Source organism: Rana temporaria, chromosome 13 (genome assembly GCF_905171775.1).
Source record: "Rana temporaria chromosome 13, aRanTem1.1, whole genome shotgun sequence".
In the NCBI taxonomy this organism is placed as follows: Eukaryota; Metazoa; Chordata; class Amphibia; order Anura; family Ranidae; genus Rana; species Rana temporaria.
The window spans coordinates 120,144,583-120,165,759 of record NC_053501.1 but is presented as its reverse complement, the minus strand read 5'-3'; the positions used below and the strand labels follow the sequence as shown (position 1 = coordinate 120,165,759).

The 21,177-nt window shown below is 50.5% G+C and overlaps 1 protein-coding gene across 2 annotated transcripts in view; it reads left to right on the top strand.

Moving 5' to 3' along the window:
• Positions 1-21,177, top strand: part of LOC120920615 (immunoglobulin superfamily DCC subclass member 3-like) — a 41,011-nt gene that overhangs the window by 14,274 nt on the left and 5,560 nt on the right. For both annotated transcript variants that reach the window (XR_005744748.1, XM_040332793.1), the window contains exons 4-10: positions 7,513-7,643; positions 7,729-7,866; positions 8,020-8,178; positions 14,686-14,851; positions 14,931-15,181; positions 19,283-19,447; positions 19,527-19,715. Coding sequence is in view for 1 of the 2 variants with exons in the window: in XM_040332793.1 (XP_040188727.1) it covers positions 7,513-7,643; positions 7,729-7,866; positions 8,020-8,178; positions 14,686-14,851; positions 14,931-15,181; positions 19,283-19,447; positions 19,527-19,715 (1,199 nt within the window). In the remaining variant the exon portion in view is untranslated. The remainder of the gene's footprint in view (positions 1-7,512; positions 7,644-7,728; positions 7,867-8,019; positions 8,179-14,685; positions 14,852-14,930; positions 15,182-19,282; positions 19,448-19,526; positions 19,716-21,177) is intronic.

Here is a 21,177-nt window from a genome sequence, read left to right as displayed (position 1 = left end):
CCCCCTCTGTCCTTCTATTATACCCCAATCCCCCCTCTGTCCTTCTATTATACCCCAATCCTCTCTCTGTCCTTCTATTATACCCCAATCCCCCCTCTGTCCCTCTATTATACCCCAATCCCCCCTCTGTCCTTCTATTATACCCCAATCCCCCCTCTGTCCTTCTATTATACCCCAATCCTCCCCTCTATCCTTCTATTATACCCCAATCCCCCCTCTGTCCTTCTATTATACCCCAATCCCCCCTCTGTCCTTCTATTATACCCCACCCCCCCCCCCTCTGTCCCTCTATTATACCCCAATCCTCCCTCTGTCCCTCTATTATACCCCAATCCCCCCTCTGTCCTTCTATTATACCCCAATCCCCCCTCTGTCCTTCTATTATACCCCAATCCCCCCTCTGTCCTTCTATTATACCCCAATCCTCCCTCTGTCCCTCTATTATACCCCAATCTCCCCTCTGTCCTTCTATTATACCCCAATCCCCCCTCTGTCCTTCTATTATACCCCAATCCCCCCTCTGTCCTTCTATTATACCCCAATCCCCCCTCTGTCCCTCTATTATACCCCAATCCTCCCTCTGTCCTTCTATTATACCCCAATCCCCCCTCTGTCCCTCTATTATACCCCAATCCCCCCTCTGTCCTTCTATTATACCCCAATCCCCCCTCTGTCCTTCTATTATACCCCAATCCCCCCTCTGTCCTTCTATTATACCCCAATCCCCCCTCTGTCCTTCTATTATACCCCAATCCCCCCTCTGTCCTTCTATTATACCCCAATCCCCCCTCTGTCCTTCTATTATACCCCAATCCACCCTCTGTCCTTCTATTATACCCCAATCCACCCTCTGTCCTTCTATTATACCCCAATCCACCCTCTGTCCTTCTATTATACCCCAATCCCCCCTCTGTCCCTCTATTATACCCCAATCCTCCCTCTGTCCTTCTATTATACCCCAATCCCCCCTCTGTCCCTCTATTATACCCCAATCCCCCCTCTGTCCTTCTATTATACCCCAATCCCCCCTCTGTCCTTCTATTATACCCCAATCCCCCCTCTGTCCTTCTATTATACCCCAATCCCCCCTCTGTCCTTCTATTATACCCCAATCCCCCCTCTGTCCTTCTATTATACCCCAATCCTCCCTCTATCCTTCTATTATACCCCAATCCCCCCTCTGTCCTTCTATTATACCCCAATCCCCCCTCTGTCCTTCTATTATACCCCAATCCCCCCTCTGTCCTTCTATTATACCCCAATCCACCCTCTGTCCTTCTATTATACCCCAATCCCCCCTATGTCCTTCTATTATACCCCAATCCTCCCTCTGTCCTTCTATTATACCCCAATCCCCCCTCTGTCCCTCTATTATACCCCAATCCCCCCTCTGTCCTTCTATTATACCCCAATCCTCCCTCTGTCCTTCTATTATACCCCAATCCTCCCTCTGTCCCTCTATTATACCCTAATCCCCCCTCTGTCCTTCTATTATACCCCAATCCCCCCTCTGTCCTTCTATTATACCCCCAATCCCCCCTCTGTCCTATTATACCCCAATCCCCCCTCTGTCCTTCTATTATACCCCAATCCCCCCCTCTGTCCTTCTATTATACTCTAATCCTCCCTCTGTCCTTCTATTATACCCCAATCCCTCCTCTGTCCATCTATTATACCCCAATCCCCCCTCTGTTCTTCTATTATACCCCAATCCCCCCTCTGTCCTATTATACCCCAATCCCCCCTCTGTCCTATTATACCCCAATCCCCCCTCTGTCCTTCTATTATACCCCAATCCCCCCTCTGTCCTTCTATTATACCCCAATCCCCCTCTGTCCTTCTATTATACTCTAATCCTCCCTCTGTCCTTCTATTATACCCCAATCCCTCCTCTGTCCATCTATTATACCCCAATCCCCCCTCTGTTCTTCTATTATACCCCAATCCCCCCTCTGTCCTATTATACCCCAATCCCCCCTCTGTCCTTCTATTATACCCCAATCCCCCCTCTGTCCCTCTATTATACCCCAATCCTCCCTCTGTCCTTCTATTATACCCCAATCCCCCCTCTGTCCTTCTATTATACCCCAATCCCCCCTCTGTCCTTCCATTATACCCCAATCCCCCCTCTGTCCTTCTATTATACCCCAATCCCCCCTCTGTCCTTCTATTATACCCCAATCCTCCCTCTGTCCTTCTATTATACCCCAATCCCCCCTCTGTCCCTCTATTATACCCCAATCCCTCCTCTGTCCCTCTATTATACCCCAATCCCCCCTCTGTCCTTCTATTATACCCCAATCCTCCCTCTGTCCCTCTATTATACCCCAATCCCCCCTCTGTCCTTCTATTATACCCCAACCCCCCCCCCTCTGTCCCTCTATTATACCCCAATCCTCCCTCTGTCCCTCTATTATACCCCAATCCCCCCTCTATCCTTCTATTATACCCCAATCCCCCCTCTATCCTTCTATTATACCCCAATCCCCCCTCTGTCCTTCTATTATACCCCAATCCTCCCTCTGTCCTTCTATTATACCCCAATCCCCCCTCTGTCCTTCTATTATACCCCGATCCCCCCTCTGTCCTTCTATTATACCCCAATCCCCCCTCTGTCCTTCTATTATACCCCAATCCCCCCTCTGTCCTTCTATTATACCCCAATCCTCCCCTCTGTCCTTCTATTATACCCCAATCCCCCCTCTGTCCTTCTATTATACCCCAATCCCCCCTCTGTCCTTCTATTATACCCCAATCCCCCCTCTGTCCTTCTATTATACCCCAATCCTCCCTCTGTCCTTCTATTATACCCCAATCCTCCCCTCTGTCCTTCTATTATACCCCAATCCCCCCTCTGTCCTTCTATTATACCCCAATCCCCCCCTCTGTCCTTCTATTATACCCCAATCCCCCCTCTGTCCTTCTATTATACCCCAATCCCCCCTCTGTCCTTCTATTATACCCCAATCCCCCATCTGTCCTTCTATTATACCCCAATCCTCCCTCTGTCCTTCTATTATACCCCAATCCTCCCCTCTGTCCTTCTATTATACCCCAATCCCCCCTCTGTCCTTCTATTATACCCCAATCCCCCCTCTGTCCTTCTATTATACCCCAATCCCCCCTCTGTCCTTCTATTATACCCCAATCCCCCCTCTGTCCTTCTATTATACCCCAATCCTCTCTCTGTCCTTCTATTATACCCCAATCCCCCCTCTGTCCCTCTATTATACCCCAATCCCCCCTCTGTCCTTCTATTATACCCCAATCCCCCCCTCTGTCCTTCTATTATACCCCAATCCTCCCCTCTATCCTTCTATTATACCCCAATCCCCCCTCTGTCCTTCTATTATACCCCAATCCCCCCTCTGTCCTTCTATTATACCCCAACCCCCCCCCCTCTGTCCCTCTATTATACCCCAATCCTCCCTCTGTCCCTCTATTATACCCCAATCCCCCCTCTGTCCTTCTATTATACCCCAATCCCCCCTCTGTCCTTCTATTATACCCCAATCCCCCCTCTGTCCTTCTATTATACCCCAATCCTCCCTCTGTCCCTCTATTATACCCCAATCTCCCCTCTGTCCTTCTATTATACCCCAATCCCCCCTCTGTCCTTCTATTATACCCCAATCCCCCCTCTGTCCTTCTATTATACCCCAATCCCCCCTCTGTCCCTCTATTATACCCCAATCCTCCCTCTGTCCTTCTATTATACCCCAATCCCCCCTCTGTCCCTCTATTATACCCCAATCCCCCCTCTGTCCTTCTATTATACCCCAATCCACCCTCTGTCCTTCTATTATACCCCAATCCACCCTCTGTCCTTCTATTATACCCCAATCCCCCCTCTGTCCCTCTATTATACCCCAATCCTCCCTCTGTCCTTCTATTATACCCCAATCCCCCCTCTGTCCCTCTATTATACCCCAATCCCCCCTCTGTCCTTCTATTATACCCCAATCCCCCCTCTGTCCTTCTATTATACCCCAATCCCCCCTCTGTCCTTCTATTATACCCCAATCCCCCCTCTGTCCTTCTATTATACCCCAATCCCCCCTCTGTCCTTCTATTATACCCCAATCCTCCCTCTATCCTTCTATTATACCCCAATCCCCCCTCTGTCCTCCTATTATACCCCAATCCCCCCTCTGTCCTTCTATTATACCCCAATCCCCCCTCTGTCCCTCTATTATACCCCAATCCCCCCTCTGTCCTTCTATTATACCCCAATCCTCCCTCTGTCCTTCTATTATACCCCAATCCTCCCTCTGTCCCTCTATTATACCCTAATCCCCCCTCTGTCCTTCTATTATACCCCAATCCCCCCCTCTGTCCTTCTATTATACCCCAATCCCCCCTCTGTCCTTCTATTATACCCCAATCCCCCCTCTGTTCTTCTATTATACCCCAATCCACCCTCTGTCCTTCTATTATACCCCAACCCTCCCTCTGTCCTTCTATTATATCCCAATCCCTCCTCTGTCCTTCTATTATACCCCAATCCCCCCTCTGTCCCTCTATTATACCCCAATCCCCCCTCTGTCCTATTATACCCCAATCCCCCCTCTGTCCTTCTATTATACCCCAATCCCCCCTCTGTCCTTCTATTATACCCCAATCCCCCCTCTGTCCTTCTATTATACCCCAATCCCCCCTCTGTCCTTCTATTATACCCCAATCCCCCCTCTGTCCTTCTATTATACCCCAATCCCCCCTCTGTCCCTCTATTATACCCCAATCCCCCCTCTGTCCTTCTATTATACCCCAATCCCCCCTCTGTCCTTCTATTATACCCCAATCCCCCCTCTGTCCCTCTATTATACCCCAATCCTCCCTCTGTCCTTCTATTATACCCCAATCCCCCCTCTGTCCTTCTATTATACCCCAATCCCCCCTCTGTCCTTCCATTATACCCCAATCCCCCCTCTGTCCTTCTATTATACCCCAATCCCCCCTCTGTCCTTCTATTATACCCCAATCCTCCCTCTGTCCTTCTATTATACCCCAATCCCCCCTCTGTCCCTCTATTATACCCCAATCCCTCCTCTGTCCCTCTATTATACCCCGATCCCCCCTCTGTCCTTCTATTATACCCCAATCCTCCCTCTGTCCCTCTATTATACCCCAATCCCCCCTCTGTCCTTCTATTATACCCCAATCCTCCCTCTGTCCTTCTATTATACCCCAATCCCCTCTGTCCTTCTATTATACCCCAATCCCCCCTCTGTCCTTCTATTATACCCCAATCCCCCCTCTGTCCTTCTATTATACCCCAATCCCCCTCTGTCCTTCTATTATACCCCAACCCCCCCCCCTCTGTCCCTCTATTATACCCCAATCCCCCCTCTGTCCTTCTATTATACCCCAACCCCCCCCCCCTCTGTCCCTCTATTATACCCCAATCCCCCCTCTGTCCTTCTATTATACCCCAATCCCCCCTCTATCCTTCTATTATACCCCAATCCCCCCTCTGTCCTTCTATTATACCCCAATCCTCCCTCTGTCCTTCTATTATACCCCAATCCACCCTCTGTCCTTCTATTATACCCCAATCCCCCCTCTGTCCTTCTATTATACCCCAATCCTCCCCTCTGTCCTTCTATTATACCCCAATCCTCCCCTCTGTCCTTCTATTATACCCCAATCCCCCCTCTGTCCTTCTATTATACCCCAATCCCCCCTCTGTCCTTCTATTATACCCCAATCCCCCCTCTGTCCTTCTATTATACCCCAATCCTCCCTCTGTCCTTCTATTATACCCCAATCCTCCCCTCTGTCCTTCTATTATACCCCAATCCCCCCCTCTGTCCTTCTATTATACCCCAATCCCCCCTCTGTCCTTCTATTATACCCCAATCCCCCCTCTGTCCTTCTATTATACCCCAATCCCCCCTCTGTCCTTCTATTATACCCCAATCCTTCCTCTGTCCTTCTATTATACCCCAATCCTCCCCTCTGTCCTTCTATTATACCCCAATCCCCCCTCTGTCCTTCTATTATACCCCAATCCCCCCCTCTGTCCTTCTATTATACCCCAATCCCCCCCTCTGTCCTTCTATTATACCCCAATCCCCCCTCTGTCCTTCTATTATACCCCAATCCCCCCCTCTGTCCTTCTATTATACCCCAATCCCCCCCTCTGTCCTTCTATTATACCCCAATCCCCCCTCTGTCCCTCTATTATACCCCAATCCTCCCTCTGTCCCTCTATTATACCCCAATCCCCCCTCTGTCCTTCTATTATACCCCAATCCCCCCTCTGTCCTTCTATTATACCCCAATCCTCCCTCTGTCCCTCTATTATACCCCAATCTCCCCTCTGTCCTTCTATTATACCCCAATCCCCCCTCTGTCCTTCTATTATACCCCAATCCCCCCTCTGTCCTTCTATTATACCCCAATCCCCCCTCTGTCCCTCTATTATACCCCAATCCTCCCTCTGTCCTTCTATTATACCCCAATCCCCCCTCTGTCCCTCTATTATACCCCAATCCCCCCTCTGTCCTTCTATTATACCCCAATCCCCCCTCTGTCCTTCTATTATACCCCAATCCCCCCTCTGTCCTTCTATTATACCCCAATCCCCCCTCTGTCCTTCTATTATACCCCAATCCCCCCTCTGTCCTTCTATTATACCCCAATCCCCCCTCTGTCCTTCTATTATACCCCAATCCACCCTCTGTCCTTCTATTATACCCCAATCCCCCCTCTGTCCTTCTATTATACCCCAATCCTCCCTCTGTCCTTCTATTATACCCCAATACCCCTTCTATTATACCCCAATCCCCCCTCTGTCCCTCTATTATACCCCAATCCCCCCTCTGTCCTTCTATTATACCCCAATCTCCCCTCTGTCCTTCTATTATACCCCAATCCACCCTCTGTCCTTCTATTATACCCCAATCCCCCCTCTGTCCTTCTATTATACCCCAATCCCCCCTCTGTCCTTCTATTACACCCCAATCCTCCCTCTGTCCTTCTATTATACCCCAATCCTCCCTTCTGTCCCTCTATTATACCCCAATCCCCCCTCTGTCCTTCTATTATACCCCAATCCCCCCTCTGTCCTTCTATTATACCCCAATCCCCCCTCTGTCCCTCTATTATACCCCAATCCTCCCTCTGTCCCTCTATTATACCCCAATCCCCCCTCTGTCCTTCTATTATACCCCAATCCCCCCTCTGTCCTTCTATTATACCCCAATCCCCCCTCTGTCCTTCTATTATACCCCAATCCCCCCTCTGTCCTTCTATTATACCCCAATCCCCCCTCTGTCCTTCTATTATACCCCAATCCTCCCTCTGTCCTTCTATTATACCCCAATCCTCCCTCTATCCTTCTATTATACCCCAATCCCCCCTCTGTCCTTCTATTATACCCCAATCCACCCTCTGTCCCTCTATTATACCCCAATCCCCCTCTGTCCTTCTATTATACCCCAAAGTTTGACCCAAAGGGGGTCTTCATTGAGTGTGACCCCAGAACATTGAAGGTCTGGCTCTCTCCAGGTACACCGTCCTCCCCGATGGCATCTTGCAGATCTCAGGCGTAACACACGATGACGTCGGCACTTACAGATGTCTGGCTAGGAACCCGGCCAACAGCCGACACAGCAAGGAGGCGTGGCTGACTCTAGCAGGTAAGTCAATGGGGCCCCGCCCCCTTTCATAGGAAGAACTCGCCAATTGCATACCAGCTGGTCACCTGATCTCTGTCCCCAACAGACTCCACCAATCCCAGTAACCAAGAACCGGTCATTCTCTCCGGCCCGCAGAACCAAACTCTAACCATCCACCAGACCGCCATCTTGGAATGCGTCGCCACTGGCAACCCGCGTCCAATCGTGTCCTGGAGCCGACTGGGTAAGAACATTTTTTATTCTGCCACCTGACCAATGGTCTGGAGTTCCACCAATCATCGGCCCCGGTAATCGTACATTGTCTTCGTTTCGGGAGAGTTTACCTCATTATTAGGACCTCAACAATTGCTCCCTTTCTTCTGTTGTCCCCCCCCAGACGGGCGATCGATCGGAGTGGAAGGGATCCAGGTTTTGGGCAACGGAAACCTGATGATATCCGACGTGTCCGTGAAGCATTCTGGCGTCTACGTCTGCGCTGCCAACCGTCCGGGTACGAGGGTCCGGCGCACAGCTCAGGGGATGTTATTGGTCCAAGGTGAGTGCCATCTGTGATACTTCTGTACATGGGCGGAGCCTGTGATACTTCTGTACATGGGAGGAGCCTGTGATACTTATTTATATGGGCGGAGCCTGTGATACTTCTGTACATGGGAGGAGCCTGTGATGCTTCTGTACATGGGAGGAGCCTGTGATACTTCTGTACATTGGCGGAGCCTGTGATACTTTTGTACAAAGGGGCGGCGCCTGTGATACTTCTGTACGTGGGAGGAGCCTGTGATACTTATGTACATGGGAGGAGCCTGTGATACTTCTGTACATGGGAGGAGCCTGTGATACTTCTGTACATGGGAGGAGCCTGTGATACTTCTGTACATGGGAGGAGCCTGTGATACTTATGTACATGGGAGGAGCCTGTGATACTTCTGTACATGGGAGGAGCCTGTGATACTTCTGTACATGGGAGGAGCCTGTGATACTTCTGTACATGGGAGGAGCCTGTGATACTTCTGTACATGGGAGGAGCCTGTGATACTTCTGTACATGGGAGGAGTCTGTGATACTTCTGTACATGGGAGGAGCCTGTGATACTTCTGTACATGGGAGGAGCCTGTGATACTTATTTATATGGGCGGAGCCTGTGATACTTCTGTACATGGGAGGAGCCTGTGATGCTTCTGTACATGGGAGGAGTCTGTGATACTTATGTACATGGGAGGAGCCTGTGATACTTCTGTACATGGGAGGAGCCTGTGATACTTCTGTACATGGGAGGAGCCTGTGATACTACTGTACATGGGAGGAGCCTGTGATACTTATGTACATGGGAGGAACCTGTGATACTTCTGTACATGGGAGGAGCCTGTGATACTTCTGTACATGGGAGGAGCCTGTGATACTTCTGTACATGGGAGGAGTCTGTGATGCTTCTGTACATGGGAGGAGCTTGTGATACTGTACATGGGAGGAGCCTGTGATACTTGTGTACATTGGAGGAGCCTGTGATACTTGTGTACGTGGGAGGAGCCTGTGATACTTATGTACATGGGAGGAGCCTGTGATACTTATGTACATGGGAGGAGCCTGTGATACTTGTGTACGTGGGAGGAGCCTGTGATACTCATGTACATGGGAGGAGCCTGTGATACTTGTGTACGTGGGAGGAGCCTGTGATACTTATGTATGTGGGAGGAGCCTGTGATACTTGTGTACGTGGGAGGAGCCTGTGATACTTATGTACATGGGAGGAGCCTGTGATACTTATGTACGTGGGAGGAGCCTGTGATACTTGTTTACGTGGGAGGAGCCTGTGATACTTATGTATGTGGGAGGAGCCTGTGATACTTATGTATGTGGGAGGAGCCTGTGATACTTGTGTACATGGGAGGAGCCTGTGATACTTATGTACGTGGGAGGAGCCTGTGATACTTATGTACGTGGGAGGAGCCTGTGATACTTGTGTACAATGGGAGGAGCCTGTGATACTTGTGTGCATGGGAGGAGCCTGTGATACTTATGTACATGGGAGGAGCCTGTGATACTTCTGTACATGGGAGGAGCCTGTGATACTTGTGTACATGGGAGGAGCCTGTGATACTTGTGTACATGGGAGGAGCCTGTGATACTTATGTACATGGGAGGAGCCTGTGATACTTGTGTACATGGGAGGAGCCTGTGATACTTGTGTGCATGGGAGGAGCCTGTGATACTTGTGTGCATGGGAGGAGCCTGTGATACTTGTGTACATGGGAGGAGCCTGTGATACTTGTGTGCATGGGAGGAGCCTGTGATACTTTTGTACATAGGAGGAGTCTGTGATACTTATGTGCATGGGAGGAGCCTGTGATACTTGTGTGCATGGGAGGAGCCTGTGATACTTGTGTACATGGGAGGAGCCTGTGATACTTATGTACATGGGAGGAGCCTGTGATACTTTTGTACATAGGAGGAGTCTGTGATACTTGTGTACATGGGAGGAGCCTGTGATACTTGTGTACATAGGAGGAGCCTGTGATACTTGTGTACATGGGAGGAGCCTGTGATACTTGTGTATACGGGAGGAGCCTGTGATACTTATGTACAAGGGAGGAGCCTGTGATACTTGTGTGCATGGGAGGAGCCTGTGATACTTGTGTATATGGGAGGAGCCTGTGATACTTGTGTATATGGGAGGAGCCTGTGATGTGTATATGGGAGGAGCCTGTGATACTTGTGTATATGGGAGGAGCCTGTGATGTGTATATGGGAGGAGCCTGTGATACTTGTGTATATGGGAGGAGCCTGTGATACTTGTGTACATGGGAGGAGTCTGTGATAATTATGTACATGGGAGGAGCCTGTGATACTTGTGTACATGGGAGGAGCCTGAGATACTTATGTACATGGGAGGAGCCTGTGATACTTGTGTACATGGGAGGAGTCTGTGATACTTATGTACATGGGAGGAGCCTGTGATACTTATGTACATGGGAGGAGCCTGTGATACTTATGTACATGGGAGGAGCCTGTGATACTTATGTACATGGGAGGAGCCTGTGATACTTATGTACATGGGAGGAGTCTGTGATACTTATGTACATGGGAGGAGCCTGTGATACTTCTGTACATGGGAGGAGCCTGTGATACTTCTGTACATGGGAGGAGCCTGTGATACTTATGTACATGGGAGGAGCCTGTGATATTTATGTACATAGGAGGAGCCTGTGATACTTATGTACATGGGAGGAGCCTGTGATATTAATGTACATGGGAGGAGCCTGTGATTCTTATGTACATGGGAGGAGCCTGTGATTCTTATGTACATGGGAGGAGCCTGTGATACTTGTGTACATGGGATTTTTTTCCTTTTTTTTTGTTTTTATAAATGTGCAAAGATTTCAAACAAACTCCTCCCACGTTGTCATTATGGGGGATTGTTTGTAGAATTTTGAGGAAAAACATGAATGTAAATCATTTTGGAATGCGGCTGTAACACAAAATGTGGAAAAAGTGAAGCGCTGTGAGTACTTTCCGGGTGCTCTGTATTGGGGTATGAGAGGGAATACAGAGGTAGAAGAGCTTACAATCTATTTGCATGAATAAAACACGAAGTCGCATGCCTCGGCCATTATCTCCTGGCCTTTGGGGGGGGGGGGGGTTGCTCTCAGCTGCCCTGAGCCCAGACAGCGGCCGGCGGGCTCTGCGCAGGAAGTGGAAGAGGAAGTGCGGCATTGTGGAGACTCCAGCTGGTCTTTCATTGCGCTCCTTCTATAGACAACAAGAGCGCCCCCCCCCCCCTTTTAATCCCCTATTGTTCCTTATTTACTCCCCGTTAGTCCATTCTGTCCTTTCTTCTCCATTGTGCCTCCTATTCTGATCCCCAGGGACCTGCGCCTACTACTCCTTTCATGGCCTGTTGTGCGCCAGCCTGCGCTCTCACGTCCTGCGTCCCGCCCCCTCTGGCTATTCTTTGGCACGGATTCCCCTCCCCCTCTTCCGTCTGTGCCCCCCTTCTGTGTGCCCCCCCCCCCCTCCGTCTCTTGATGAATGACCGCTGACGTTAATGAGATACAATGCTATACACCCGACTGGCCCTTTTACCTCCGTGTCAGCGGCTGTGTGACGGCCACATCTGGGATCCCCGGCCGTTCCCACCGCAGCCGGCGCAGTCTACGGTGGGAGAGTCTGCGGGGCAATAGAGCAGCTAGGTGGGGGGGGGGTGGGGGGGTTCATGCCTGGACAGCTGGACGTGGCAATTTAATTTTTATTTCATTGTGCCCAACACAAAACCGCCCGTCCGTCTCGCCCTTCAGGGGGGGGGGGGGGGGAGGGGGCAAGCTGCCATCACTCGGATGTGTTAGAGTGCAAGCTCTGGGGGACAAGAGGCTGCGCAGTGATGTCACTCACCTAACCCCCGATAGAGTCGTTCAGAGAAATTTGTCTTGGTGCCGATGGCGGTTCTTATCCAATGTGCCGTAGAGAACCACCGCCATTAGGAATTGTCTCCAAAGAAAGAAGAACGATTATTTTATTCGTATCGGTAGAGTCAATCGCTTTTCGGTAAAGTCAATTATCAAGGGTATCTGAAGTTGTGGAGGAATCGGTGACCCGGATCGTGCGTATCGGAGATCGGAGGTGGTGGATTGGACTGGTCAGTAGACCGTGGTCCAAGAAGAAGGTCAATTCAATTCCTACAGAGCAAAGTTGCTCTGGTGAGAGAAGTGGTGGTCAACCAACTAGGCTGTGGCCCACTGCCAAGCCTTGGCCTTCCTCCTACCAAACCTCCAGCCATATGAAGATCCTCCAACCTCTCACAGTGCCTTCCAGCTCCCATAGTGCCCCCAAACACTCCAAAACAGACCACAGTGCCCCCAAACACTCCAAAACGGACCACAGTGCCCCTCAGCCCCAACGGTGCCCCTCAAGCTCCCACACTTCCTTTGAATCTCCAACAGTTTACCCCAACCCCTCAAAGTGCTCTTCAACTTCCCACAATGCCCCCCAACCCCCTAAAGTGCTCTTCGACCTCCCACAGTACCTCCAAATCTCCAGAAGTTTACCCCAACCCCCCAAAGTGCTCTTCAACTTCCCACAATGCCCCCCAACCTCCCACAGTGCCACCCAGCCTCCCAGAGTACCTCCAAATCTCCAACAGTTTACCCCAATCCCCAAAAGTGCTCTTCAACTTCCCACAATGCCCCCCAAATCCCCAAAGTGCTCTTCAACTTCCCACAATGCCCCCCAAAGTGCATTTCGACTTCCCACAATGCCCCCCAGCCTCCCACAGTGCCACCCAGCCTCCTAGAGTGCTCTTCAACCTCCAACAGTACCTCCAAATCTCCAACAATTCACCCCAACCCCCCATAGTGCGCTTTAACCTCTCAAAGTGCCCCTTCAGCCTCCTAAAGTTGCTCTTCAACCTCCCACAGTACCTCCAAATCTCCAGAAGTTTACCCCAACCCCCCAAAGTGCTCTTGAACTTCCCACAATGCCCCCAAACCCCAAAGTGCTCTTCAACTTCCCAAAATGCCCCCCAACCCCCCAAAGTGCTCTTCAACCTCCCATAATGCCCCCCAGCCTCCCACAGTGCCACTCAGCCTCCTAGAGTGCTCTTCAACCTCCAACAGTACCTCCAAATCTCCAACAGTTTACCTCAACCCCTCATAGTGCTCTTTAACCTCCCAAAGTGACCCTTCAGCCTCCCAATGTGCTCTTCAACGTTCCATGGCGCTGCCCAGTCTCTGAAAGTGCTCCCCCTCCCAGAATGCTCTTCAACCTCCCACAGTGCTCCCCAGCGTCCCAAAGTGCTCTTCAACCTCCCGAAGTGCTCTTCAACCTCACATAGTACCGCCCAGCCTCCCAAAGTGCTCTTTAACCTCCCACAGTGCTATTCAACCTCACATAGTGCCCCCCAGCCTCCCAAAGTGCTCTTTAACCTCCCACTGTGCTGCTCAGCCTCTCAAAGTTCCCCCTCCCAGAGTGCTCTTCAACTTCCCACAGTACCTCCAAATCTCCAACAGTTTACCCCAACCCCCCCAAAGTGCTCTTTAAGTTGCTCTCATCCTCCCAAAGTGCCGCCCAGCCTCTTAAAGTGATCTTCAACCTCCCACAGTGCCCCTCCCCGCCCTCTACAGTGCCTGCCCCACACTGCCCCCTAACCTCCGACAGTGTTCTCCAGCCCCTAAAACACATTCCAAATTCCAACAATGCCCCTGTAAAAGTCTCCTGAAGAGACCCCCACCCTCCTTCAAAAACCCCCCCTTACCTCCACAGCTTCCCCCGTCCCTCCTACAGTAACTTCATCCTCTATGTGGCCACCAAATATCTGTTGTGGAGTCCACTAACCTCTACAGAGCCCCCATCACCCACCACAGGTGGGTGATGGGGGCTCTCTTCTAAACACTGATCTAGGAGACCTGACACTTCAGACCCAAATGTAAATATCTGATGACCACAGGCCTAGGCGTCCAAAATATTGTAATATTCATAACAAGACCATATGGGGCACCCAACGCGTTTCGAGGCTTCAGACACCTTTCGTCAGGGCTCATAAATTCTGTGAATGGACCCAACGGGCCCCTTTTTCTGTTGTACGTGTATTATAACCCCTTGCCCACCATCCGTTCTCCAACTCACCGATCGCAGCGGTGAGTCGGTAGAAGCATCGGAGGGCAGGGAGTCCCCTCTTGCCGTCCATAAGAGCGATCGCGGCTTCCCAGCCGAGGCGGCGCCGTTTTTTTTTCGTGTAGAGGTCGGGCGTGACATCATAACATTGTACCTGGCCTCCAAACGATCGTAGAGACTCCGGCGACCATTTATGGTGGGGGCGGCATATCCGTTCTCCGACTCACTGATCGCAGCGGTGAGTCGGTAGAAGCACCGGAGGGCGGTGGGAGGAGAGGGGGGGGGAAGTCCCCTCTCGCCGCCCATAAGAATGATCAAGCGGCTGACGAGCCGCTATGAGCGTTCTTATGGCGTAGGGAATCGCCGGCTGAAAACGGCTGGTCGCCTCAGCCAATCAGCTGTAAGTACAACCACGGCAACGTACCTTGTTTTTTTCCCACAGCGCCGCCAGAGTTTGTGCAATGGCCGCAGTCGGTGAGCCACGCCCCCGGCGACAACACCACTTTCTCCTGCGAAGCGCGAGGGACGCCGGAACCCACTCTCGTGTGGTTGAAGAACGGGAAATACCTAAGTCTCCAAAAGAACGCCAGACTGAGCGCCGACAACCGGTAAGTGAACGCCGAATCCTTTTCGCTCGTCGTCGCGTGTGTGTGTGCGCGATATAACCGGCTCACCGTGTTTCTGCAGCACTCTGACCATCTTCAGGGTCACCTCCGCAGACGAGGCCCTCTACCAGTGCATCGCCGAGAACAGCGCCGGAACCAGCCAAGCCAGCGCCCGGCTGGCGGTCACCCTGCCGCCGGATTCGCCAAAGGCCCCGGAGAGGGTGATGGTCGTTCCCATTTCTACTACCTCAGTCCGGGTGACGTGGGCCGAGCCCCCGCCGGAGGCCATGGACGGGATAATCGGATACGTTCTGCACATTTGTAAAGATGGAGGTAAGAGATGGGAGACGAGAATTTACTATACAGTACCTAGAAAAAGTATTCATACCCCCTGAAATGTTCCACATTATATCCAATGTAAGAGGGACCCCTTTTACTGACCACCAATGTAAGAGGGACCCCCTCTACTGACCACCAATGTAAGAGGGACCCCCTCTACTGACCACCAATGTAAGAGGGACCCCACTGACCACCAATGTAAGAGGGACCCCCTCTACTGACCACCAATGTAAGAGGGACCCCCTTCTACTGACCATCAATGTAAGAGGGACCCCCTTCTACTGACCACCAATGTTAGAGGGACCCCCTTCTACTGACCACCAATGTAAGAGGGACCCCCTTCTACTGACCACCAATGTAAGAGGGACCCCCTTCTACTGACCACCAATGTAAGAGGGACCCCCTCTACTGACCACCAATATGAGAGGGACCCCCTCTACTGACCACCAATGTAAGAGGGACCCCCTTCTACTGACCACCAATGTAAGAGGGGCCCTCTTCTACTGACCATCAATGTAAGAGGGACCCCTTCTACTGACCACCAATGTAAGAGGGACCCCCTTCTACTGACCACCAATATAAGAGGGACACTTTTACTGACCACCAATATAAGAGGGACCCCCTTTACTGACCACCAATGTAAGAGGGACCCTCTCTACTGACCAACAATGTAAGAGGGACCCTCTCTACTGACCACCAATGTAAGAGGGACCCCCTTCTACTGACCACCAATGTAAGAGGGACCCCCTTCTACTGACCACCAATGTAAGAGGGACCTCCTTCTACTGACCACCAATGTAAGAGGGACCCCCTTCTACTGACCACCAATGTAAGAGGGACCCCCTCTACTGACCACCAATGTAAGAGGGACCCCCTCTACTGACCACCAATGTAAGAGGGACCCTCTCTACTGACCATCAATGTAAGAGGGACCCCCTTCTACTGACCACCAATGTAAGAGGGACCCTCTCTACGGACCACCAATGTAAGAGGGACCCCTTCTACTGACCACCAATGTAAGAGGGACCCTCTCTACTGACCAACAATGTAAGAGGGACCCCCTTCTACTGACCACCAATGTAAGAGGGACCCTCTCTACTGACCATCAATGTAAGAGGGACCCCTTCTACTGACCACCAATGTAAGAGGGACCCCCTTTACTGACCACCAATGTAAGAGGGACCCCTTCTACTGACCACCAATGTAAGAGGGACCCCCTTCTACTGACCATCAATGTAAGAGGGACCCCCTTCTACTGACCACCAATGTTAGAGGGACCCCCTTCTACTGACCACCAATGTAAGAGGGACCCCCTTCTACTGACCACCAATGTAAGAGGGACCCCCTTCTACTGACCACCAATGTAAGAGGGACCCCCTCTACTGACCACCAATATGAGAGGGACCCCCTCTACTGACCACCAATGTAAGAGGGACCCCTTCTACTGACCACCAATGTAAGAGGGACCCCCTCTACTGACCACAAATGTAAGAGGGACCCTCTCTACTGACCACCAATGTAAGAGGGACCCTCTCTACTGACCACCAATGTAAGAGGGGCCCTCTTCTACTGACCATCAATGTAAGAGGGACCCCTTCTACTGACCACCAATGTAAGAGGGACCCCCTTCTACTGACCACCAATATAAGAGGGACACTTTTACTGACCACCAATATAAGAGGGACCCCCTTTACTGACCACCAATGTAAGAGGGACCCTCTCTACTGACCAACAATGTAAGAGGGACCCTCTCTACTGACCACCAATGTAAGAGGGACCCCCTTCTACTGACCACCAATGTAAGAGGGACCCCCTTCTACTGACCACCAATGTAAGAGGGACCCCCTCTACTGACCATCAATGTAAGAGGGACCCCCTTCTACTGACCACCAATGTAAGAGGGACCCTCTCTACGGACCACCAATGTAAGAGGGACCCCTTCTACTGACCACCAATGTAAGAGGGACCCTCTCTACTGACCAACAATGTAAGAGGGACCCCTTCTACTGACCACCAATGTAAGAGGGACCCTCTCTACGGACCACCAATGTAAGAGGGACCCCTTCTACTGACCACCAATGTAAGGGGGACCCCTTCTACTGACCACCAATGTAAGAGGGACCCTCTCTACTGACCATCAATGTAAGAGGGACCCCCTTCTACTGACCACCAATGTAAGAGGGACCCCTTCTACTGACCACCAATGTACGAGGGACCCTCTCTACTGACCACCAATGTAAGAGTGACCCTCTCTACTGACCACCAATGTAAGAGGGACCCCCTCTACTGACCACCAATGTTAGAGGGACCCCCTTCTACTGACCACCAATGTAAGAGGGACCCCCTCTACTGACCACCAATGTAAGAAGGACCCTCTCTACTGACCACCAATGTAAGAGGGACCCCCTTCTACTGACCACCAATGTAAGAGGGACCCCCTTTACTGACCACCAATGTAAGAGGGACCCCCTTTACTGACCACCAATGTAAGAGGGACCCCTTCTACTGACCACCAATGTAAGAGTGACCCTCTTTACTGACCACCAATGTAAGAGGGACCCCTTCTACTGACCACCAATGTAAGAGTGACCCTCTTTACTGACCACCAATGTAAGAGGGACCTCCTCTACTGACCACCAATATAAGAGGGACCCCCTTCTACTGACCACCAATATAAGAGGGACCCCTTCTACTGACCACCAATATAAGAGGAACCCCTTCTACTGACCACCAATGTAAGAGGCACCCTCTCTACTGACCACCAATGTAAGAGGGACCCCCTCTACTGACCACCAATGTAAGAGGGACCCCATCTACTGACCACCAATGTAAGAGGGACCCCTTCTACTGACCACCAATGTAAGAGGAACCCCTTCTACTGACCACCAATGTAAGAGGGACCCCCTCTACTGACCACCAATATGAGAGGGACCCCCTCTACTGACCACCAATGTAAAAGGGACCCCTTCTACTGACCACCAATATAAGAGGGACCCCTTCTACTGACCACCAATGTAAAAGGGACCCTCTCTACTGACCACCAATGTAAGAGGAACCCCTTCTACTGACCACCAATGTAAGAGGGACCCTCTCTACTGACCACCAATGTAAGAGGGACACTTTTACTGACCACCAATGTAAGAGGGACCCTCTCTACTGACCACCAATGTAAGAGGGACCTCCTCTACTGACCACCAATATAAGAGGGACCCCCTTCTACTGACCACCAATGTAAGAGGGACCCCTTCTACTGACCACCAATGTAAGAGGGACCCCCTTCTACTGACCACCAATGTAAGAGGGACCCCCTTCTACTGACCACCAATGTAAGAGGGACCCCTTCTACTGACCACCAATGTAAGAGGGACCCCCTTCTACTGACCACCAATGTAAGAGGGACCCCCTTCTACTGACCACCAATGTAAGAGGGACCCCCTCTACTGACCACCAATGTAAGAGGGACCCCTTCTACTGACCACCAATGTAAGAGGGGCCCCCTCTACTGACCACCAATGTAAGAGGGACCCCCTCTACTGACCACCAATGTAAGAGGGACCCCTTTTACTGACCACCAATGTAAGAGGGACCCCCTTTACTGACCACCAATGTAAGAGGGACCCCCTTCTATTGACCACCAATGTAAGAGGGACACTTTTACTGACCACCAATGTAAGAGGGACCCCCTCTTTTGACCACCAATGTAAGAGGGACCCCTTCTACTGACCACCAATGTAAGAGGGACCCCTTCTACTGACCACCAATGTAAGAGGGACCCCTTTTACTGACCACCAATGTAAGAGGGACCCCTTTTACTGACCACCAATGTAAGAGGGACCCCCTCTACTGACCACCAATGTAAGAGGGACCCCTTCTACTGACCACCAATGTAAGAGGGACCCCCTCTACTGACCACCAATGTAAGAGGGACCTAGCCTTGTTGTTCAATGCATGAATCTATGTATTATTGAGTGACGGGGTGCAGAGGGGGCGGCGCTCCTGCGCCCACTATGGACGCCACTGCTAATAAGTTATCGGTGAACGTTCTTGTGTGTAAATTTCTGACTCGTGTCGATCGATTTTCTTTTCCAATCCCAGACCCGAGCACTCAGGAGATGCAGGAAGCTCTAAGTAAGACCACCTTCCAGCACACGGTGAACAATTTGGACCCCTCCACGGATTACGTCCTCTTCCTGCGGGCGTATTCTCCCCTGGGGACCAGCCGGGACTCCCGATCCATCGTGGTCACGACACCCGGGAGAGGTAAACTCCATTCCTGGGATTGCGGGGAGATTGTTTTCTCATGGCCAGTTTTCTGATCCATCTTCCTGGTTTCCCCCAGTCCCTAGGACTCCGGACTTCTCGGTCACTGTGGTCAATGAAAGTGCTGTGCAGGTCGGCTGGGACGCGGCCGCTGCTGGGGCGGCCGTTCGGGGTTACAGGCTGGAATATCGCAGGATACCGTCCACAACCTTCCAGGGGGCTCAGACTCTGCCGGGAAACCAGACTTCCTTCGTCTTCTACGACCTTGGTAAGAAGCAGGGCCATCCTAACCCCTTTGCGGCCAAGGTTTCGTCATATGACGAGGGTATCTGAATGATGGGGGCAGCTAGAGGCATCCAGGGCCTCCATCAGGAATTATGGGGCCCCTTACACCACAGCTTCAGGCATGGTCCCCCTGGAGAGCAGAGAACCGGGGAGGGGGGGTTGCTGCCGCCTGAAATTGAGAAGTGGGGGGGCTGCCGCGAATTGAGAAGCGGGGGGGGGGGCCCTTTACAAAAAAAATAAGAAATAAAGGGGGTAGCCATCTGGGGCCCTGGGGACCTCTGGGCCCTTTAATAAAAATAAAAAAATAAATAAAAAATATATAAAAAAAATATATGTTTATTTCTTTTTTTAAAGGGGGGTTGCCATCTGGGGGACCTCTGGGTCCTTTAATAAAAATAAAAAAAAATAAACCTCTGGGCCCTTTAATAAAGAAATATATATAAAAAAATAAATAAAATAAACATTTATAAAAATAAAAAAAAAAGGGGGTTGCCATCCAGGGCCCTGGGGACCTCTGGGCCTTTTAATAATAATAAAAAAATCCATAAACAAAAATAAAAAAATAAACATTTATAAAAAAAAAAAAAAAAAAAGGGGGTGGTTTGTCACATGGGGCCCTGGGGACCTCTGAGCCCTTTAATAAAAAAAATAAAAAAAATATATATATATATATATATATATATAAAATAATATTAAAAAAAAAAATGTTTTATAAAAAAAGGGGGGTTGTCATCCGGGCCCCAGGGGACCTCTGGACCCCTAAAAAAATTGTCGCTTTTAATAAAAAAAAAAAATGAAAATATATATATATTTTTTTATAAAAAAAAAAGGGGGGGTTGCCACCCAGGGCCCTGAGGGCCTAGGGGACCTCTAAAAAATAAATAAAAATAATTGGCCCTTTAATAAAAAATAAAATAAAAATATATTAGAAAAAATATTTTTTTTTATAAAAAAAAAAAAAAAGGGGGGGGTTACCATCTGGGACCCTGGGGGCCTCCGGGCCCCTTACAGGTGTACTGCCTGTACCCCCCTGATGGCGGCCCTAGAGGCATCATTCAGATATCCATCTTTTCAGCCGGGTACACGGAAGTAAACAAAGCTGCAATCGCGTCTGTCGGCATGAGATCGGTGATTTTTTTTTCACAATCTCGTGCTTTCCAGCCTGGAGGAGAGATGTGGGGGGAGGGGGAAGGTCTTATTGACCCCGCCTCTCTCCGTAAAGAGGACCTGTCACGAGCCATTCCTATGTTTATACGTTTCCTTGTAATAGGAATACAAGTGATCAAAAAAAAAGTGTAAAAATAAACGAAATAAAGTAAAATAAATAATAAAAAAAAATAAAAACCGCCCTTGTCCCCGGTAGCTCGCGCTCAGAAGCAAACACACGTAAGTCCCGCCCACATATGTAAACGCAGTTTAAACCACACATGTGAGGTATCGCATTT